The sequence below is a fragment of the Pleurodeles waltl genome, chromosome 12 (assembly GCF_031143425.1).
Source record: "Pleurodeles waltl isolate 20211129_DDA chromosome 12, aPleWal1.hap1.20221129, whole genome shotgun sequence".
In the NCBI taxonomy this organism is placed as follows: Eukaryota; Metazoa; Chordata; class Amphibia; order Caudata; family Salamandridae; genus Pleurodeles; species Pleurodeles waltl.
In genome coordinates this window covers 663938739-663962792 of record NC_090451.1, presented here as the reverse complement: position 1 = coordinate 663962792, position 24054 = coordinate 663938739, and the positions used below count along the sequence as shown (strand labels likewise).

Below are 24054 nucleotides of genomic sequence, written 5' to 3'. Positions count from 1 at the left end.
CATTAAAACCAAATAGGATCCACTACAAGGGCAGCCCGTTCGATACAATACCTCTGCCACAACATTACTTCTTCCCTGCAGAATTGGGCCCGAGCTAGCTGGCCGCAGCTTTGCAGTGCCATCTTGGAGGACCTTTTGAGATGGAAGTCCCTCCATATTTCCTGGTTGGGTCGTAATAACGTGGTGAAGATGAATGTCCTCCAGTAACTGTTGTATTCCTTCCAGTCTACACCTATCCCACTGACGGTATCAAGAGCCTTCAGAGGGATCTCCTATCCTTTATCTGAAGGGGAAGGCCACCCCACATTTCGAACAACTTGCTGATGCTTTCCAGGAACCGTGTGGGCCTCGCTTGCCATAATCTTTTTGACCACTATTAGGCTGCTCGCTTGCGTTATATCTCCAAGTGGGTGGTTTAGGAAAATGAAAAGCATTTGCTGCATATGGAACAGGCAGTGGCCTGTAGACTGCTCTGGGCTCTGGCCTGGCTGCCGAGACAGCATTGCCCCACAATGCATACCTTGCAACCCCAACCTGCACGGTCCTTGAAATATGGGCTAGATTGGCAATTAGGAGGGTTCTCACCTTCTTTCCCTCTCTGATTACTCCGATAGCCCACAATGCTGATTTCATGCTTGTTTTCTCCCCCGACTCCTCCTCAGACTGAGAAAAGTGTGAAAATAGGACTTTGCAGGACAGGTTGGCCATTAAGCATTTAGAGCAGTGTAAAGTCGACGTAGACATCCTCTGAAAACTTAGTCTCAAGTATTTCCACCTATGTCACTGGGCCATATTTCCCCCCTCTCCAAACACTGCACATGACATCTTATCCCTCACCCCATTTGAAGCCTTGTTGCAAGGCTTTGACGGCTATAGAGGTTTAATTTCCAAAATGTACAATGTCCTTAAGCAGTCTTGCTTACACGTCCGCCATCCTTATCAAACTAAATGGTAGCTGGACTGTATCTTGGGTATCTCACAGAAACAGGGGGAGCTCCTGTCGTGAGAGATCCCTAAGACCCATAGGAGTATGTCCCAGCAAGAATCAGCCTACAAACGAATGCTGCAATGGTGCTATACCCCTGCACGCCTACATAGTATATTCCCTGCGACGGCAGCTACCTGTTGGAGGTGTGGCACGCAGGTCGGGGATTTCAAGCACATCCAGTGGCCCTGTCCTACTATCACCACCTTTTGGAAGGAGACCCTGGGGCATATTAAGAACACACAGGGGTTCCCTGTTTGCAGGACGGGGATTTCCAGCACATACGGAGGTGCTGTCCTACTATCACCACCTTTTGGAAGGAAACCCTGGGACATATTAAGAACACACTGGGGTTTCCTGTACCAGAAGATTAATGGACAATCATCCTAGGGGTTTGCCCGGTTACACTTGAGGCAGCGACCCATGCAGACTGGTACCTTGTCCGCCACATGATCGGAGCACTTATAGCCCTAGCTTGAAAAACCACGGTTGCCCCCTCAGTAACCGTATGTTTCACTTGGCTTGGCAAATGTCGCGCGAGATAGCATTTGTAGAAAAGAATAGCATTCATAGAAAAGAAAATCACTCGCCTCTGGCAGTCTTTGATGATTATACATCTCAAGCTGGATATTCTTTGCTTCTGGCCGGCCAAGGTCTGAGCCCTTTCCTTGTTTTACTAACGGCCACATATAACACCTTGGTGGGGCCCCTGATACTGATGGGCACTGGGGGGGGGAGGGTCTTCCCCTTCTAGTGGTTCCACCCCGCCCACCCCCCCCACCCCCACCTGCTGTCCCCCCTATAAATGTTCTTTTTTCTTTCTCAAGTCTTATTGGCTCTGCACTTCCCCCTGCTTAGCTGGAGGCTCCGCTTCCATCTTCTATTTGCTTTTAGTTCTCATTCCTTCACTGTTGGGCTCGTTGGCCTTGTGGCCCCTTTGTCTGGATACGGCCTAGTAGGACCTGATCATTCTTCTATAGGCACCTTCTCATCACTGCAGACTATTAATCCCCCAGGGGTTGGGATGCACTTTTGAGCAGGCCTGACCCTCATGCTCCCACGCTAGCCAACATGGACATGGAGGCTTTTCCTCATACTTTTGCACATCATTTTCAGAGTGCCTCCTGATGTCTCCCCTAGATATGTCCCCCTCACCTTTGTCTGACACCTGCTTAGCTTGCTACACCAGGTCTGTGTGTAGAGATTGGAAACACTAATGCAAATGTGTGTTACATGCCTGACTCTGCACTGACACGGATGTTCAGCAATTTTATGCCACATTACTGTAGTTCGTTGAAAAACTAATAAACATATTCTGAGGCACAAAAAAAGGTTATTAATGATCTTCATTAAATAAAGATGCAGATCTGAGATACAGGTTCAACGTCTCCTTTATTCAACACCTCTGCCACAGTCACTGACTCAACTGACACACAAGAACCTTTTTCACACCACAGCATTCTAAATGGAATGCAAAGCATATTATAGATTGTCGAAGAGAAGAACCATGGACAGTATAGGTATCTGGCCTGGTGTGCGGTGAGCACCTCTGGTGTTATCACATTATACCACGTCCAGGTATCCCCTGTTAGTCAGGTGTAGACAGTGTCTAGGAAGCCAGGGCTCTCTAGAGGTAGCTGTGGATCAGCATCCAAGTCTTTTCTAGGAGACATGCAAAGCTTCTGCAATACCACTACAGTCACACAGCACTTACACATATGAAAGAACTACACAGTGTTATAAAAATAAAGGTACTTTATTATAGTAACACAAATACTAAAGTACTGTATAGGCGATACTCTACTAGGAGGTGAGTAAACACTATAATGTACACATTCGAAGTCAGTGATTAGCATAGACAGCAATAGCAAATAGTAAAAACAATAGTAAATAGTGAAGGCTCTGTGGGAGACCAAACCATATACTGAGTAAGTGGAATGTGAAAGACAGTCCCCCACCCAAGGAAGTGGAATCAGTAGGAGGAACTATAAACCCCAAAAGGGAAGCACCAGGGTGCCCCCCAGCGACCAGGAGAGAAGAGGTAAGTACCAGTTTTTTTCCCCAAACCCACAGGTAAACTTTGGAAAAGCACTGTGCGAGACCCAAGCAAGACTGGAAGAAACCAAAGGTGGATCCTGACAGAAGAGGAGCTGCAAAGAGAGGGGACTAAGTCCAGTTCGAGTTGGAGTGTTCGGTTGTGGCAGGAGCCACTACCCACCCTTTTGGAGATTTAGGACCAGGTCGACGGTGGATGAAGAAAGTCGGCAGTGCAGCACTGGAGCAGGGAAGAGTTCCAGAAGTGATGCCCCCACGTCTGCACTTGAGATGCAGTCGGGTAGTGGTGCTGGAAAACCACCAACAAGCAAATACAAGAGTCGGAGAAGAAGGTTTTGCAAGGCTGAAGAGGACCAGCAAGGCCCAGGTGACTCGACCCAAGGAAGAGGGAGTCTTAGGTGACCCTCCGCAGATGGGAGATCCACAAGAAGAGGAGGTTGCCCCCACAGGCAATTCAAAGGCAGCAGGCACAGGAGTCGCAGTGAGGCCCACTCAGCACACCGGAAGAGAAATCCCACGTTGCTGGAGCAGCAGGCAGGAGACTCTGCTTTGCAGAGAAGAGTGCTGGAGGCCGGGGCTACACCCAGCCTGAAGATCCCTTGGAGAAGGAACAAACAAGTCTTGGTAGCTGCAAGAGTCGTGGAGCACAGGGGTACTGACATGCAGGGAGAGGCAAGGGCTTACTGTCTCCCAAGTTGGACAGCTGGTAGAGAGAACCAAGGAAACCACTCCAAATCACCACCTGTGGCGCAGGATCCATGCAATTCCACAGAAGAGAGGATCCACGCAGTCGGTCGTCGTTGCATTTGGTACTTGCTGATGCAGGGGATTGACTCCTTCACTTCTTGGGAGATTCTTTCTTACTTCTTGTGCAGGCTCAAGACTCGTCGCCTTCAGAGGGTACACAGCCAGGGAAATGTTGCAGTTGCAGGTCCTCTAAGGAGCCCCCAGCATGCATGGAATCATATAACCAATACGGTTGCCAGCATTGGGGTATGATTCCGACATGTTTGATACCAAACATGCCCAGGTTAGGAGTTACCATTATGTAGCTGGACACAGGCAGTGACCTGTGTCCAGTACATGGGTAAAATGGCTTCCCCGCACTTGAGAAGTCCAGTGTAATGACTTTGCAGGGGCGCCCCTCAAGTTTCATTACGCCACTGGTTTCATTGTGTCAAAATTCTGACTTAAGTGTTATTTGTACAGTCACAACCTCTTACACAGTCTTCCACAAAGCCTGTTGTATTTTTGAAAGCGATCAGCTAGTCCTTTGGGTCTCCAAAGGAGAAGCTGAAGACACTAACAAGTTGTAAAGGAAGGAATAATAGAAAGATTATATAATAATATTTGCTTGTTGAAAAACAGTTTACATTGTTGATTTGCCATGTTGAACTCCGGTAAACGTAAGAATTGAGTATTTTTAAAACAGTCTCTCATCTTCAATTTTGATTTTCAATTGTACCTTCATTTATTTCTAGCCTCATTATGTTCCAGACAACTACAAACGGAATGGTGGAAGGTGAGTTGCATTAATGAAGGGGTTTGGTTGATGTGACTATAGTCTTTATCTGACCGAAAAATAATAGCATGTAAATGAAATTTACTCTACCTTTTCTCCAAATGTTTCAAAAGATGTAACATGTCATCCACAGTCCCTTGCAAAATAAACAAAGTTGACCTTTGATACATAGTAAGTTGCAAATCACCATGGATTTTACTGTGAAAATATATGCATGGTTCTGTTTTTAATGCCATAGTTCTAGAAATATGGAGATACTTCCAGTTTATTTCTAAACCAACATACACTCAATTACAACATCCCAGCACTATACAAATACCTGAAGTCCTAAGGATAAGGACAAAGGCTGCTAGAACAGGAAGATATTTACGTTTCCTGCAAAAGTAAATACTAGAGACATCTTGCTGCAGATTCCTTACCCTACAATTCTCCCCTGGCGCGAGACTTAATCCCAAAATGTTTCCCCCGCAGTACCTCTTTGTGTCGGAAGAGGGCGTTGTGCAACTCCACAGCAACAGAATCCACCAGATGACGTCAACTGAGTCCATATAATCCCCCCCTCTGACTCGCTATGTCAGTTCCTTTTTTTCCACACTTCCAGCACAGATCCGGAGCAGTTCCTCAGGCTTTTTTTTGGCCTATCTTGGCACTTTTTTGTCTAGGGAACAGTGTGCCCTTTTTTTCTTATGTCCTCAAAGTTCAAACCTTGTGGGACCTGTGGCAGGCACATGTCTGCCACTGACCCACATACTATTTGTATGTGGTACCACCTTTGTGAGCGCCACCACTCAGAAGATTGTGGCTCCTGCCGACGCCTTCGCGCAAAGGCGTTGGGGGAATGGCGCATGAAGATACTGGCGGCTCGACAGGCAGAGGCCCCATGTCATTGTTGGTCTTGTTCAAGGTTCAGAGAGCAATTGCGAAACATACCCAGGAGCCATTCCTGTGAGTGTCTGTCACCGTCAGCTTCGAAGGACACAACATTCAAACACAAGCAATCAAAGTCGCAGCACCCCTACATCGTTGCTTAACTCCTGCATTTTCCAACGCAAGAGTCCATCCCGCACTTTCCTGCTTTCCCTGGAACTGGGGCAACTCTGGCCCAGATATGTCATTAATATAATTCCCTCCATGCCCTGTTTGGGCCCATACCTCCATCTGGTGTGCTTTTGAGCCCCAAGGAGGTGGGAGGTGTCCTACCTGATTCCTTGGTGGTGGGTTCGCCCTCTGCGTCAGTTGGGCTATCTGGATCCGAAATCGGATCCGTTCCGGGACACAGCCCCTTGGGGTTCCTACCTGCAACAGTGGAGTTCAATCAGCTGATGCTGACTGCGACTTCGACGACACTGATTGAGCCTATCGGCCCCTCGCCGAGATGATGCCACATCGACGTTCGATGTTGTTGGGTGCGGTGCCAGTAGTGTCATCTGACTCAGACACTTTCCCTAATCTTTTGAGGTGAAAGAGAGGAGATGGGGATTAGGAACCCCATGGACGAGAATGTCCAGCCTCCTCTAGAGGGTAGTCGGCTGACAGAGCTGGATGAGCCCCTGAGTCCACACCAACTTTGGACAACCCCAACACACACACCACCCCTGCCCGCCAAGCATTGCTACAAAGGTGAGCTCCTCCTTCGCTGAGGTGCTGAGGAGGGCAGCTGCGGGTCTAGACTTGCAGCTCCCCTCTGTGGAGGTGACTACTGACCTCTTGATGATGAAAGTGCTTCACCAGAGTCAAACAGGATTAGAGCCTGTGCTCCCCCATAGTGAAGCACAGTTTGGCTAGTTATTAGGGGCCTGGGACCTCGGTCAGCTCATGCCCCCAGGGGGACCCGGCTTGTCTCTTCCAGCACCCAACTCCAGAACGTTTTGTGGTGCAGGCTGCTACAGCCTTGTCTGACACCCGTGTTCTCCCTACCGTTCCTCTGGACGGGGAGTCCAGATGGCTGGAAACTTATGGAAGAAACATATTCTCTTCTGCCAGCTCAGCTTTGTAGTCGGTAAACACTCATTCATTCACTCATGCATTCAGAGCGGCTGTGGGATTCTGTGGCGCCTGCTGCCTTTGCTTCCTGAGGAAACCCAGAGCAAACTCCAGGATGGGTGAGAGGCAGCTAAGTTTGCAAAAAAATGTGGCATGGATACCACAAACTCAGTAGGCCGAGCCATGACTCATTCAGTAGTGCTGTTCAGTCATGCTTGGCTACGCCACTCTGGCTTTTAAGTGGAAGTCCAAACCATCCTGGAGAACATGCCTTAAAATGACGCCTGCCTGCTTGGCATACATGATGATCCTGCATTGCAACGCTTTAGGGACAGTCAGAGTGAAAGATCTTAAATATGTCTATTCCTGTATCCCTAGCTCCCTACTTTCTCAGGTAGTATGGAGGGTGCTCATCTTTGATTCTTTTTACAGGTGGACCCATACCAGAGTGGAGTCCTATACTTCCTGTTTAGTTTCAATTAATCTGCACAATTTCCCCTTCTGCTGGCATCCAGTGCAGTGATCCTGACTGGTGCAGGTATTACTATTCTTTATTAAGGCCTGTCAGTGAAAGTTTTTCACTCCCACTATCTGGGAGGTATTTTCTTTGTGACCGTAGGTGGGTTTAACGCCTGATGGAACAGGGTTTTTTCCTTTTTTCTTTGAAGACAGGATTTACGCCCAAGAGATAGTTGACTGTATGGTATGTTCCCTACTCTGGAGCATCTTCTGTATTCCTTATAGTCATTACTAGGTACATTGTGGTACTTTTAGTATCCCTTTCAGCAAGCCTATAATAATGACTCCCTGGGAGCCTTTGGACATAGCTCACCGATTTACCCAAGAGCCTATTTACGGTGCAACTCCATTTTGTTCTTGCTTTAATCTTTGGAGCATTACTTATGCTTCTTTTTCTAGAGTTGTTCTACTTCTTCTGAGAGACTCTTCTTTCCCATAGAGGACAGTGGGGCAAGTGGTAACAATTTTCCACATCTGTGAGTCCTTGCATTTCTTTAGCGAGCTGCTCTCACTATACCTCAGTAGCATGGGCTCTTGCTGCTGCTATCTCCGGCACCAGTGGTACACGGGTTCAAATTCCTTGTGCTCCCTATAGTATGGGATTATTCCTTCATCCTTGTACCCTGCTGATGTTCTTTGTTTGTGGCATCTTGCATTCATTCCTAATCTGTGCGGGTCATGCCCACGGAACTCTTCTCTTGTGCCGCCTGTCTTATTGTCATTACACTGACTGTTCACCGTAAGGAGATGTGCTCTACTTATCGCTTGTGAGGTAAGGTTCTTTACCTTTACTGCTACAGGCACCTCTTACGCAAGAGGCAACACACCACCCAGGGCCTAAAGATGTGTACACATTTATTCTTAAAGCGCCGCCATGTAGCCATCTTCTGTGTTGATGGCTATCTTCCATCCTATGGTGGATATATGGGAGTTTTGCATGTTCTTTGAACATTATGGTTCTGTCATTCTTGGGATTAGTTTGTGATAGGGATTGGTTACTCCCTTTGACCACAATCTCCCTGGTCAGTTAATTTCACTCTATTCTACAGGGTGTTTTCATATTTCTAGCCCTCTGAGGGTAGCTATAACGCTTCTGCATTATTGACAGGATTCCTTATGTCATAAGGGAATATTCCTCTCTTGCTGTATACCTTACTTCTTTGGGAAGATGCCCATATACATTAGTATAATAAAAAGCAGCAGGCATCCTTGTCTTTTACCTTTCTGTGATTCTAATCTCTCCTATTTCCTTTAGGAACATTCTTTCCTATATCAACAATTGTTGCTCTTCTATAGGTTGCAACTCCTGTTGATTCAGCTTTTACTACGTTTTTTTTAGCTTGCAGACTTCCACTTTGAGGTTTTGTCCTTGGAGGACTATGGGGGTAATTACAACTTTGGAGGAGGTGTTAATCCGTCCCAAATGTGACGGATATACCACCAGCCGTATTACGAGTTCCATAGGATATAATGGACTCGTAATACGGCTGGTGGTATATTTGTCACTTTACCGTCCCTTTTGGGACGGATTAACACCTCCTCCAAAGTTGTAATAACCCCCTATGTATTTTATCTTTTGTTCTGTACTTTAGCCACGTCCTCTTCTGTGTGATATCAATTACCATTGGGTGTTGATGCTGAATACCTGTTCTGATGGATACATCTACCTGTGGATTCCTCAATCTTTGAATATCCCCATGTGCCAGCATTCAATGGAAACTTTTCTCCACAGCTCTCCCTCTCGACATGGACATCATAATGCCACAGCTCGTCACGTGATTCCGTTTAATGTAATCGGAGCCATAAGAGGCCCTCATTGGCGTACTGACGTCAGTTTCCACCCACTTTTTTGTGCCTTTAAGATGAACAGGTGAAACTAGCATCATGATTCAATTAGGAATCCACAGGTAGATACTATATCCACCAGAAAAAGTGTTACAGAAAGAAAGTAACTTATTCTTCTGGTGGATTCCACACCTTTTGAATAGAATGCCCAAGCAGTCCACACTCAGAACCGGGTCTGCCTAAACCAAAACATCTTGTAAAACAGAATGGGCAAAGTGACGATCCCTCCTCACTTCTGAGTTTTAGCAATAATGATTTGCAAAAGTGTGGAGAAAAGCCCAAGTTACTGCTTTACAAATGTCAACAACTGGCACACCCCTAGCCAAAGCAGAAGTGGAAGACTTAGCTCTAGTGGCGTGAGCTCTTATACCTTCAGGTGTCTCCTTGTTAACCATAGCGTAGCAGATCTTTATGCACAGGATGGCCTACCTGGACAATATGTTCTTGTGCACAGCCTTGCCTTTCATCATGCCTATGTAGCCGACACACAATTGATCGTCCAGCCAGAGATCAAGTATCCTGTCAACATAGAAGTTCACAACCCTTTTAGGGTCCAAGTGATGAAGCCTTTCGTCTTCTTTGGATTGATTTGGAGGAGGATAGGAAGTAGGACGGGTGATAGACTGTCCCAAGTTGAAGGGGGTAACCACCTTTGACAGGAAAGCAACCCTGATTCTCAACACCAACGTACCTACAGAGAAAGTGGTGAAAGGAGACTTAACACTAAGGGCCTGTAATTCGCTGACTCATCTGGAAGACATTATTGGCACCAGGAAAACTGTCTTAAACCTAAGTAATCTCAAAGGACAACTATATAAGGGTTTAAATGGAGCACTTCTTTAAAAAGTAAGAACTAAATTAAGATCCCACTGAGGCATTATAAACACAGTGGGAGGATACCTATTAGCAGGGATGTCTCCTCTGTGAGATAGGAGGAGTGCTAAAAAAAAGGCCCCCAGAGCTGAAAAATAAAATGGCAATAAAGTTTATTACCATTGTATTTTTCAGCACTCCGTCCTGAACCGTGTGTCAGGACGGGGCGGGGCAAATGCTGCTGAGTGGCATCAGGGAGCCCTGCACTTTAGTTTAAAGTGAGCATGTCCCTTTGGCCGTCCGTCTTGCGACAGCCAGACTGACATGCACACTTTAAACTTCTCTAACCCAGCTGTCTTAAGACAGCTGGGTTAGAGAAAGCCCAGGCTTCCAGTGCTCTTGAGAGCACTGAAAGAGGCCGCTCCCTTCTCCAATACTGACACTTCTCTCATGCCGTCTAACAGCATGAGACCAGCACCAGGATTGGTTAATGTAGTTTCCTGGGTCTCGCGTTCGAGAGAAGTACGCTATGAGGACACAGTGAGGTAAGTGCCCTTTTTAAAAAAAATATATATATTGTTGATACATTCAAATAGGTCCATATATACATTTAATTGAAGTAAAATATACATTTGTTAAACAGGCATAAAGAGTGTGTATATATCTGAAGATAAAATAGTTATTATACATATTTGTACAAAGAAATTCACATATCTAGATGATACATATAATCAAATAACATGTTCAACATACACAGGCATATTGCTGATGGAGAATGGTGGTTATGTAGGAAAGAGACAACTCTTATGTAGTCTTATGAAGATAAGTTACACGTGAATCTTATATTTGTGGGTAATGAATTCCATAGTTTGGTCACTTGAACAGAGAAAGATGTACCACCTAATGTATTTTTCTTGGATGGTGGTGTTTTGAGGTGGGATGCCAATTTTGAGCTGAGGTTTCTTTGTTGAATGTATTTGGTGATTGTATTCCTGATGAAAAGCGATCCTGTTCCATCTATTGCTTTGTAGGTGATACAAAGCAGCTTGAAGGTGGATCTTCTGGCAACCAGTAACCAGTGTAGGGACCTCAAGGCAGGGGAGACGTGGGTTAGTGGCTTCACATTGTGGAGTAGTCTGGCAGCTGAGTTCTGAATGCGTTGTCGTTTTTTCATAGTAGAGAGAGATGATCCATGGTAGAGGCCATTGCCGGAATCCAGGTTAGCTAGAACAAGAGAGATAGTATCATGCACCTTGTGTGGAAATCCGAGTTGGGGGAAGATGCATCGCAGAGTTTTCATGGTGATGAAGCTTTATCTTGCTAATTTGTCCACTTGAGGATTCATTGTTAACTTGGAGTCCATGGTAATTCCAAGGTTTCTTACTTCCTTAGGTTTGGGAGTTTGCAATGTCTTTGGGGCACTCTAGTTTAATGCGCATTTGTGTGTCATCTGCATGGTTGTAGCATATGAGTTGGAATGGTGAAAGGGTAGACAAATAACCATTAACTGTTGCAACTGCACAACCTTGTTGCGCTAAGGAAAGCGCAAAATTTAAAATGTCAGACAAATGGGCTTTTAAGGGGTCAATAGAATTTTCTTCGCGCCACTTTACAAATCCAGCCCATCTGCCAGCATAAACTGATTTGATGGAGTGTCGCCTGGCCGTTATGGATAAAGAACTCAAGTTGCCCTGTTCAATCTCCAGGCATGTAGGTGCAAGCTCTAAAGGGGTGTAGAACTGCTCCCGCAACTGCGAGAGGAGGTCTTCCCTGTGAGGGAGATGGGGCGGAGGGTACAGTGAGAGGTGAAAAAGGTCTATGTACTGCACCCTTCCTGGCTAATCCAGGGCTATTAAGACTTGGGCCCAGTCTGGGCGAATTCTCTGCAGAACGCGTAGAATCAAGGGTATGGGGGGAACGTGTAAGCAGCTGGGAGCTCCCATTCAATTGAAACACATCCCCCAGTGCTCCCTGCCGCAGGTACTGGAGGCTGCAGATCAACAGGCAGTGCACGTTATCGTGAGTGGCAAACGGGTCTATCCGAGGGATTCCCCCATACCCAGAAAATGTGTTGTATCACCTAAGGATGGAGACGCCACTCATGATCAGCTGAAAAATGCCAACTGAGACTGGCCGCATGTATGTTCAGAACTCCCACAAAGTGATTTGCAAGGATGCAAATCTGATGGTCCTCAGCCCAGGACCAGAGTCGTAGAGCCTCTCTGCAGAAAAGATACGACCCTATACCTCCTTGTTCGTTGACATACCACATTGCAGTAGTATTGTTTGTCCAGACCTGCACTGACTGACCGCAGATGGCAGGGAGGAAGGCCTTGAGAGCCAGACATATCGCCCATAATTCCAACAGATTGATGTGTAACAACTGCTCAACTGGAGACCAAAGTCCCTTGTTCTCCAGATCCCCAAGATGAGTTGTCCACCCTAGAGTGGAGGCATCCGTCATCACTCTGGCCACTGGAGGTGGAGGAAAAAAACAGCTTTCCTTGAGACAGATTGCCATCCACACCCCACCATCGAAGGTTTGCTGCACAGTCGCTGGAGATTTTTACCAACTCTCTGAGATCTCCATTATGTTGAAACCACTGGGTGCAGAGGCACCACTGAAGGATACTCACGTGGCAACATGCATGGGTGCGCAACAGAATGCAGGAATCAAACAGACTAGGCAGGTGTAAGACCTTCAGGACTGGAACATTCTCTCTATTCCGAAACATCAAAATCATAGCCTGAATGTCTTAAATCCTCTGAGGAGGAGGGTAGGCACAATGCATTGTAGTGTCCAGAACTGCCCCAATGAACAGGGTGTGATGAGAGGGTTCCAGGTGAGACTTGGACACGTTTATGGAAAAACCCAGGTTGTAGAACAACTGATTTTTCAACTGCAAGTGATGCACACCAAATCTGGAGACCTGGCTTTGAGTAGGCAATCGTCCAGGTAAGAGAATACTGGCATTCCCCACCTTCTGAGATGTGCTGCAACCACTTCGTGAAGACTTGAGGTGTGGAAGTAAGACTATACGAAAGGACCACAAACTGGTAATGTTGTCACCCCCACCATGAAGTGGAGATACTTCCTGTGCTACTGGAGAATGGGGATGTGAAAATACGCTTTCTACAAATCGATTGAAACCATCCAGTCTTCTTTTTCCAGCTCATGAAGCACCTGTGCCAGGAACCAATTCAAAACCCTGCGGTCTAGAATAGTACGTAAATGTCCATCCTTTTGGGGAATCTGGAAATATTGTGAGTAACATCACTGAACCCGTTCCTGCTCCGGAACCAACTCCACTTCACCCTTTAAAAGTAAGGTTTGGCCCTACTGTTGAAGTAACAGAAGATGTTTTCTGAACAAAAACTTTGCTGGGGAGAACAAAAGGGGAGGACTCCTGGAAGAGTTGGGCGTACCCATTTTCTACAGTACTCAACATCCAAAGGTCCGATGTTATGGACCTACACTGTTGTAAACAAGAATTTGCAATGCAATAAGTCTTGCATTTGCAAGAGTTAGAGCTATTGGCATTGTAAATGCCTAATTGGACTTTTCTTGCTACACATATTGGTCAACCCTGCCTTATAATTTGGTCCATTCCTGCCACATAATTCCAGTGGCCCTGCATATAACTAAAGCACTGAGATTCACAAAAATTCAAGCTCAGACAAAGGAACATTATGTTCGATGGCATCTGTCGCTGTAGATACACATGGTATGCATGAGCTCGCCATCTGGTGTTGGGTCGGAGTGTTACAAGTTGTTTTTCTTCGAAGAAGTGTTTTCGAGTCACGGGACCGAGTGACTCCACCTTCTGTGCTCATTGCGCATGGGCGTCGACTCCATCTTCGATTGTTTTCTTTCCGCCATCGGGTTCGGACGTGTTCCTGTCGCTCCGAGTTTCGGAACGGAAAGTTAGCTGAAGACGGAAGATTTTCGACGGTATCGTTGCGATCCGGTTAGAGATAGACACATACGACGACGCGTTCAACATCGAAGCGCCTCGGTGCCCTTCGGGGTAGATTTCGGCACCCCGTCGGGGCCTAGTCGGCCCGACCGCGTGGAGGACAACGCCGATGGATCGGACCCCGTTTCGATTCTGCCCCGAATGCCACAACAAATATCCTTATACGGACCTACACTCGGTCTGTAATCTGTGCCTGTCACCCGAGCACAGCGAAGAATCCTGTGAGGCCTGTCGGGCGTTCCGGTCCCGAAAAACTCTGCGCGACCGTCGAGCGAGAAGACTCCAGATGGCGTCCACGCCAAAAGAGCGTCCACAGTTCGAGACAGAAGAGGAACAGGAGGAATCCTTTTCCATCCAGGATTCAGACTCCGACGAGCTACACTCTACAAGAACTGTGAGTAAGACGTCGAGATCAAACCTTAAAAAAGGAAAGAAGGCCCAGGGGACGCCACTGCCAACCGGCCATGGCTCCACCCAAATTCTCGGTGACCAACAATCGGCACCGAAAAAGGCCCATTCAGTGTCGAGATCGTCCGACTTCGGTCGAGACACCGGCACGCAGCCTCCTCGGGACCGAGAGAGTGCTAAACAGAAGCATCGACACCGAGAGTTCGGTGTCGACACCGATCGACGCCGAGACAGTGGCGCCGAAGACCATAGAGGCCAAGAATTTTCGGCACAGAAAAAGAGGAAGGTTACCTCGGAGCCGAAAAAACAATCGACAGGGCTTTCGGAGCCGAAAAAAGCGACATCAGACCCTGTTTCTGGCTCCTATACCGAAGAGCATTCTATGTCTTCTCAAATGAAGAAACATAGATTTGAACAAGAACTGCAATCCACTGACGTGGATCACACGCAAAAGCGTATCTTTATTCAGCAGGGGACTGGGAAGATCAGTACCCTCCCACCTGTCAAACGAAAGAGAACGCTTCAGTTTACTCCTCAGCAACAAACAACACAAAAGGTAACACCTCCTCCCTCGCCTCCACCTGTAACTCCGGCTTCGCCAACTTACACCCCGTCACATTCGCCAGCTCACACCGCCATGAGCCACGACGACCAAGATCAGGATGCGTGGGACTTGTACGACGCACCAGTGTCTGATAACAGCCCAGACACATACCCAACTAGGCCATCACCACCGGAAGACAGCACAGCCTACTCGCAAGTGGTGGCTAGAGCAGCTCTATTCCATAATGTGGAACTACACTCGGAACAAGTAGAGGATGATTTTTTATTTAACACCCTCTCCTCAACCCACAGCTCCTACCAAAGCCTGCCGATGCTCCCAGGCATGCTACGCCATGCAAAGGACATTTTCAAGGAGCCAGTTAAAAGTAGGGCAGTGACGCCTAGGGTGGACAAAAAGTATAAGGCGCCTCCTACGGACCCTGTCTTCATCACCTCTCAGCTGCCACCAGACTCTGTGGTGGTAGGGGCTGCCAGAAAACGGGCAAACTCACACACTTCTGGGGATGCACCTCCCCCAGATAAAGAAAGTAGGAAGTTCGATGCAGCCGGGAAGAGGGTTGCTGTCCAAGCAGCAAACCAGTGGCGCATCGCAAATTCACAAGCGCTGCTAGCGCGATACGACAGAGCCCACTGGGATGAGATGCAGCATCTCATTGAACATCTCCCAAAAGATCTGCAAAAAAGAGCAAAACAGGTTGTTGAGGAGGGTCAAAACATTTCCAACAATCAAATACGCTCCTCCATGGATGCAGCAGACACGGCCGCAAGAACCATTAATACGTCGGTTACCATCCGTAGGCACGCATGGCTCAGAACGTCTGGATTCAAGCCAGAAATTCAACAGGCAGTGCTTAACATGCCAGTAAACGAGAAACTTCTGTTCGGTCCGGAGGTCGACACAGCTATAGAAAAGCTCAAGAAGGACACTGACACTGCCAAGGCCATGGGCGCACTCTACTCCCCGCAGAGCAGAGGATCTTATAACACCTTCCGCAAAACACCTTTTAGAGGAGGGTTTCGGGGTCAGGCCACACAAGCTAGCACCTCACAGTCCGCACCGCCCACCTACCAGGGACAGTACAGGGGAGGTTTTCGGGGCCAGTATAGAGGGGGGCAATTCCCTAGGAATAGGGGAAGATTTCAAAGCCCCAAAACCACTACCAACAAGCAGTGACTCACATGTCACACACCCCTCCCACACAACACCAGTGGGGGGGAGGATACGTCAATATTACGAAGCATGGGACAAAATAACTACAGACACATGGGTCCTAGCAATTATCCAGCATGGTTATTGCATAGAATTCCTGCAATTCCCTCCAGACATACCACCAAAATCACAAAATTTAACAAAATACCATTCACAGCTTCTAGAGATAGAAGTTCAAGCACTACTGCAAAAAAATGCAATAGAATTAGTACCAAGCACACAAATAAACACAGGAGTTTATTCACTGTACTTCTTGATACCAAAAAAGGACGAAACACTGAGACCAATTCTAGACCTCAGAGTAGTAAACACATTCATCAAATCAGACCACTTTCACATGGTCACACTACAAGAAGTGTTACCATTGCTCAAAAAACACGACTACATGACAACCCTAGACCTCAAGGACGCATATTTCCATATACCAATACATCAATCACACAGGAAATATCTAAGGTTTGTATTCAAAGGAATACATTACCAATTCAAAGTATTGCCTTTTGGTTTAACAACCGCTCCAAGAGTATTCACAAAATGCCTAGCAGTAGTCGCTGCACACATCAGAAGGCAGCAAATACATGTGTTCCCGTATCTAGACGACTGGCTAATCAAAACCAGTTCGCTCACACAATGCTCAAACCACACAAATCAAGTCATACAAACCCTCTACAAACTAGGGTTCACCGTCAACCTTGCAAAATCAAACATTCTGCCAAGCAAAGTACAGCAATATCTAGGAGCCATAATAGACACGACAAAAGGAGTAGCAACGCCAACTCCACAAAGGATCCACAATTTCAACAGGGTCATTCAACACATGTCTCCAAACCAAACAATACAAGCAAGAACAATACTACAGCTCCTAGGCATGATGTCCTCATGCATAGCCATTGTCCCAAACGCAAGACTGCACATGAGGCCCTTACAACAGTGCCTAGCCTCACAGTGGTCTCAAGCACAGGGTCACCTTCTAGATCTGGTGTTGCTAGACCGCCAAACTTACCTCTTGCTTCTATGGTGGAACAGTATAAATTTAAACATAGGGCGGCCTTTCCAAGACCCAGTGCCAGAGTACGTAATAACAACAGATGCTTCCATGACAGGGTGGGGAGCACATCTCAATCAACACAACATAAGAGGACAATGGAACATACATCAAACAAAACTGCATATAAATCATCTAGAATTATTAGCAGTTTTTCAAGCACTAAAAGCTTTCCAACCAATCATAACCCACAAATACATCCTTGTCAAAACAGACAACATGACAACGATGTATTATCTAAACAAACAAGGAGGAACACATTCAACGCAGTTAAGCTTGTTAGCTCAAAAAATATGGAAGTGGGCAATCCACCATCAGATTGGTCTAATAGCACAGTTTATTCCGGGGATCCAGAATCATCTGGCAGACAATCTCTCTCGAGATCACCAGCAAGTCCACGAATGGGAAATCCACCCACAGATTCTGTACACCTACTTCACACTCTGGGGAACACCACAAATAGACTTATTTGCAACAAAAGAGAACGCAAAATGCCAAAACTTCGCGTCCAGATACCCACACAAGCAATCCCAAGGCAATGCCCTATGGATGAACTGGTCAGGAATATTTGCTTACGCTTTTCCTCCTCTCCCTCTCCTTCCTTACCTAGTAAACAAATTGAGTCAAAACAAACTCAAACTCATTTTAATAGCACCAACTTGGGCAAGACAACCCTGGTACACAACACTGCTAGATCTGTCTGTAGTACCACACATCAAACTGCCCAACAAACCAGATCTGTTAACGCAACACAACCAACAGATCAGACACCCGGACCCAGCATCGCTGAATCTAGCAATCTGGCTCCTGAAATCCTAGAATTCGGACACTTACAACTTAGCCAAGAGTGTATGGAAGTCATAAAGCAGGCCAGAAGGCCATCCACTAGACACTGCTACGCAAGTAAGTGGAAAAGATTTGTTTGGTACTGCCATCATAATCAGATACAACCGCTAGATGCAACTCCAAAACATATAGTAAATTACTTGCTCCATTTACAAAAAGCAAAGCTAGCCTTCTCTTCTATTAAAATACACCTTGCAGCAATATCTGCATACCTGCAAACTACCTATTCAACTTCCTTGTATAGGATACCAGTTATCAAAGCATTTATAGAAGGGCTTAAAAGAATTATACCACCAAGAACACCACCTGTTCCTTCATGGAACCTAAACGTGGTTCTAACAAGACTCATGGGCCCACCTTTCGAACCCATGCACTCTTGCGGAATACAATTCCTAACCTGGAAAGTTGCCTTTCTCATCGCCATTACATCTCTAAGAAGAGTAAGTGAAATTCAAGCGTTCACAACACAAGAGCCTTTTATACAAATACATAAAAATAAGGTCGTCCTACGACCTAATCCAAAATTTTTACCAAAAGTTATTTCACCATTCCATCTAAATCAAACGGTAGAACTACCAGTATTTTTCCCACAGCCAGATTCTGTGGCTGAAAGAGCACTACATACATTAGATGTCAAAAGAGCATTAATGTACTACATTGACAGAACAAAGAACATCAGAAAAACTAAACAGCTATTTATTGCATTCCAAAAACCTCATGCAGGTAACCCAATATCAAAACAAGGTATAGCCAGATGGATAGTTAAATGCATCCAAATCTGCTACCTTAAAGCAAAAAGACAACTGCCCATTACTCCCAGGGCACATTCAACAAGGAAAAAAGGTGCTTCAATGGCCTTTTTAGGAAACATCCCAATGCAGGAAATATGTAAGGCAGCCACTTGGTCTACGCCTCACACATTCACCAAACACTACTGTATAGATGTGCTATCCGCACAACAAGCTACAGTAGGTCAAGCTGTATTAAGAACTCTATTTCAGACAACTTCTACTCCTACAGGCTAAACCACCGCTTATGGGGAACTAACTGCTTACTAGTCTATGCATACCATGTGTATCTACAGCGACAGATGCCATCGAACTGAAAATGTCACTTACCCAGTGTACATCTGTTCGTGGCATCAGTCGCTGAGATTCACATGGACCCACCCACCTCCCCGGAAGCCTGTAGCAGTTCAGAAGTTACCTTCAATTTTGTACATTTGTATATATTACTTAATCCTTTAATAGGTACATACTTACATTTTTCATTGCGCGGGCACTATTACTATAGTACAACTCCTACCTCACCCTCTGCGGGGAAAACAATCGAAGATGGAGTCGACGCCCATGCGCAATGAGCACAGAAGGTGGAGTCACTCGGTCCCGTGACTCGAAAACACTTCTTCGAAGAAAAACAACTTGTAACACTCCGACCCAACACCAGATGGCGAGCTCATGCATACCATGTGAATCTCAGCGACTGATGCCACGAACAGATGTACACTGGGTAAGTGACATTTTCATTTTAAAGCGCCAAATACTGCAGCTGGAACAAACCAATGGGAGAAAACCAGGTAACTCAGGACTGTGAGGCTATCGCTTCTGTAGCCCGGAGAGGGCACAGAGTATGTAGTAGTAGTAGTGGAGTGATTAATCCACATCACACAATGGACCAAAATAACCAAATCTAAATTGTGATATTCCGTAAGGCAAGCACACTGATCTAAAATACAGCAATAGGAACTGCCAAATGGCCCAATGCCACACTTAACGTGCTTATGTGTAAAGCACAAATGGCAAGACCCGGAACGCAACACGCTTTGCCTTAACCGGTTAGGGATGATCTTAATGTATTGAACATGGCATGGGTGACTTGGAGGCTTGGAGAAGTACCCCATGTTGAGAGAATGAACTAGGCATTAAACAACATTTACAGTGGTCTTACATCCCCACCCTCACTGCACCTACAGCAAATCATGGGACCTAGCACTGCAAATATAATTGAGGCAAAACTGAGGGCATACAAATTTTCACTGAGAGAAAACTCGCTGTACTGCTCCAAAGATTCCAAGGAAAGGCACACAATACTGTTTTATAGAGTTCATCTTAAAGATGAAGTTTGTGCTCCTCCAATAAACCTCAGATCTGCAGTGCACAAAAAGGCCACAAGATGGCGCCTGTGTGCTGCCACCATACTTACATACTACAAACTCACAGCTGCACACATTCGAAGACAAAATAGGTCCGATGTGTGCACTACAGTCACCAAAGCTCATTAACTTCACGTCGTATATAGAGAAAAAAGCCATGAATGTTTTGACACGTTTAAATGGTGCACATTAAAAAACTCAAAGAAGTTTACAATGAAACTATATGAATGGTATTTCATTTTTCCGTTTTTGCGTCCAGCGCCTATAACCTGAACCATGGGCAGCACACTTTAAAAACAAGCATTGGCGAAGGAAAAGAGGCAGCCTCATCATGACGTTAATACAGTCATCGCGCATGACGGGCAATATAAAGTAAATGTTGTTATGGTAGCACTTTTCTCTACTCATCTGCAGCACATAATATAAACATAGTTATCTTTGTGCAGCAGCGGGCGGAAACAGGCATCCCAGAAAACAGCCGCTAACATTTGACCTCAGTCTTTGAAAGCACAGCACATGTAACCATAGAAGAACGTAATTTACAGCCCTGTTCACAGAAACGGACTGGAGTCACTGAAAACATTAATCGCTCTGGTCAAATGCTCTTAGCCCAAGAAAAAAGTAGTTCCAGAGCAAATGCTGCAATGGCACAAGTGGAAGGGTACAAGTACTGGGGCCGTGCTCCAGGGGAGTGTACAACTGAGGAGCTGGTGTGAGAAAGAGGAAGGATTGACAACTAGCAAGCAAGAATTTTTGAAGGACACTGAAACAAACCAATGAAAAAGCAGAGAGCCCACAAAAAAGTATATATTAAGTATAAACAAGAGGCCATACGCTTACACCAGACCTAAAAATGAACCATCCTCCCTCTCACGGGTAGAGCATGCTCCAAGATGGCTGAACTAGGGCTGCTTTCCTGAGACATTGGCCAGGGAGGAGGAAGAAGAAGAGGAGGAGGAAAGCTGATGGGTGGCTCCATACTGCCTTTCGATTTCTGCTGTTGCTGATATTGCTGTCTTCCTCGAAAGGAAAAAAGACTTTCCCAATCCTCAAAACTTCTGAAACTGTCTATAACCCTAGGTCTTGAGGCGAGATTCAACAAGACATTGAAGGGCATGATCCTGGGGCTCCCTGAAAAACTCAAAAGGAGATGGGATGTCCTCTTCCCATGTCTGCTTTTTGCCCACAGAGAGGTGCCACAGAAGGGAGTAGGGTTTTCCCCCTTTGAACTTCTGTTTGGCCATCCTGTTAGGGGACCACTAGCACTTGTAAAAGAAGGCTGGGAGAGACCTCTCCATGAGCCTAAACAAGATGTGGTGGACTATGTACTAGGCCTACATTCAAGGATGGCAGAGTACATGGAAAAGGCAAGCAAAAACCTTGAGGCCAGCCAACAACTCCAGAAGATGTGGTATGACCAAAAGGCTGCTATGGTTGAGTTTCGACCAGGGCAGAAAGTCTTGGTTCTGCAGTGTAGGAAGTTGGCTCTGTATGCACTATTTCAAAGTAAGGAATAGTATGCACAGAGTCCAAGGGTTCCCCTTAGAGGTAAGATAGTGGCAAAAAGAGATAATACTAATGCTCTATTTTGTGGTAGTGTGGTCGAGCAGTAGGCTTATCAAAGGAGTAGTGTTAAGCATTTGTTGTACATACACAATCAATAAATGAGGAATACACACTCAAAGACAATTCCAGGCCAATAGGTTTTTGTATAGAAAAATATATTTTCTTCGTTTATTTTAAGAACCACAGGTTCAAATTTTACATGTAATACTTTAAATGAAAGGTATTGCAGGTAGGTACTTTAGGAACTTTGAATAATCAAAATAGCATATACAGTCTTCACATATAGCTATTTTAAAACTAGACAGTGCAATTTTCACAGTTCCTAGGGGGAGTAAGAGGTGGTTAGTTCTTGCAGGTAAGTAAACCACCTACGGGGTTCAAGTTTGGGTCCAAGGTAGCCCACCGTTGGGGGTTCAGAGCAACCCCAAAGTTACCACACCAGCAGCTCAGGGCCGGTCAGGTGCAGAGGTCAAAGTGGTACCCAAAACACATAGGTTTCAATGGAAATAGGGGTGCCCTGGTTCCAGTCTGCCAGCAGGTAAGTAACCGCGACTTCGGGGGGCAGACCAGGGGGGTTTTGTAGGGCACCGGGGGGGACACAAGCAGGCACAGAAAGTACACCTTCAGCGGCACAGGGGCGGCCGGGTGCAGAGTGCAAAAAAGGAGGCGGGTTTGCAATAGGATTCAATGGGGAGCCCTGGGGGTCTCTTCAATGATGCAGGCAGGCCAGGGGGGGGTCTCCCCGGGGTAGCCACCACCTGGGCTAGGAAGAGGGCTGCCTGGGGATCGCTCCTGCCCTGGAGTTCAGTTCCTTCAGGTCCTGGGGGCTGCGGGGGCAGTGTGTTTTCCAGGCATTGGGTTCCTTGAAACAGGCAGTCGCGGTCAGGGGGAACCTCTGGATTCCCTCTGCAGGCGTCGCTTTTGGGGCTCAGGGGGGTCAACTCTGGCTACTCACGGACTAGCAGTCACCGGGGAGTCCTCCCTGTAGAATTAATTTTCCGCAGGTCGAGCCGGGGGCGTCGTGTGCAGAGTGGAAAGCCTCATGCTTCTGGCGGGAAACGTGTGGTCTTTAAAAATTGCTTCTTTGTTGCAAAGTTGCAGGTTTGTTGAACAGGGCCGCTGTTCTCTGGAGCTTCTTGGTCCTTTTAGATGCAGGGTAGTCCTCTGAGTCCTGGTTCCAGTCTGCCAGCAGGTAAGTACCTGCGTCTTCGGAGGGCAGACCAGGGGGGTTTTGTAGGGCACCGGGGGGGACACAAGTTAGCACAGGAAGTACACCCTCAGCAGCACAGGGGTGGCCGGGTGCAGTGTGCAAACACACGTCGGGTTTCCAATGTAAATCAATGGGAGACCAAGGGGTCTCTTCAGCGATGCAGGCAGGCAAGGGGGGGGGGCTCCTCGGGGTAGCCAACACCTGGGCAAGGGAGAGGGCCTCCTGGGGGTCACTCCTGCACTGGAGTTCCGATCTTTCAGGTCCTGGGGGCTGCGGGTGCAGAGTCTTTTCCAGGCGTCGGGATCTGGGAGTCAGGCAGTCGCGGTCAGGGGGAGCCTCGGGATTCCCTCTGCAGGCATCGCTGTGGGGGCTCAGGGGGGGCAAATCTGGTTACTCACAGTCTCGTAGTCGCCGGGGAGTCCTCCCTGAAGTGTTGTTTCTCCACAAGTCGAGCCGGGGGCGTCGGGTGCAGAGTAGCAAGTCTCCCGCTTCCGGCGGGAAACGCAGTTGTCTTGAAGTTGCTTCTTTGGAAACAAAGTTGCAGTCTTGGGTGAACAGAGCCGCTGTACTCGGGAGTTTCTTGGTCCTTCTAGAGCAGGGCAGTCCTCTGAGGATTCAGAGGTCGCTGGTCCTGGGGAAAGCGTCGCTGGAGCAGTGTCTTTTAGAAGTGGGGAGACAGGCCGGTAGAGCTGGGGCCAAAGCAGTTGGTGTCTCCGTCTTCTCTGCAGGGTTTTTCAGTTCAGCAGTCCTCTTCTTCTTAGGTTGCAGGAATCTAGTTTCCTAGGTTCTGGGGAGCCCCTAAATACTGAATTTAGGGGTGTGTTTTAGGTCTGGGAGGGCTGTAGCCAATGGCTACTGTCCTTGAGGGTGGGTACACCCTCTTTGTGTCTCCTCCATGAGGGGAGGGGGACACATCCCTATTCCTATTGGGGGAATCCTCCTTCTACAAGATGGAGGATTTCTAAAAAAAAGTCAGAGTCACCTCAGCTCAGGACACCTTAGGGGCTGTCCTGACTGGCCAGTGACTCCTCCTTGTTTTTCTCATTATCCCCCCTGGACTTGCCGCCAAAAGTGGGGGCTGTGTCCAGGGGGCGGGCATCTCCACTAGCTGGAGTGCCCTGGGGCATTGTAACACGAAGCCTGAGCCTTTGAGGCTGACTGCTAGGTGATACAGTTCCTGCAGGGGGGAGGTGTGAAGCACCTCCACCCAGAGCAGGCTTTTGTTTCTGTCCTCAGAGAGCACAAAGGCCCTCACCACATGGGGTCAGAAACCCGTCTCTCAGCAGCAGGCTGGCACAGACCAGTCAGTCCTGCACTGAACAATTGGGTAAAATACAGGGGGTATCTCTAAGAT

General features: G+C 46.9%; 1 protein-coding gene across 2 annotated transcripts in view; it reads left to right on the top strand.

The window, feature by feature from the left end:
• ASH1L (ASH1 like histone lysine methyltransferase) overlaps positions 1-24054 on the top strand; it is a 719892-nt gene that overhangs the window by 656667 nt on the left and 39171 nt on the right. For both annotated transcript variants that reach the window (XM_069218459.1, XM_069218458.1), the window contains exon 26: positions 4522-4562. In XM_069218459.1, the coding sequence (XP_069074560.1) occupies positions 4522-4562 (41 nt within the window). The remainder of the gene's footprint in view (positions 1-4521; positions 4563-24054) is intronic.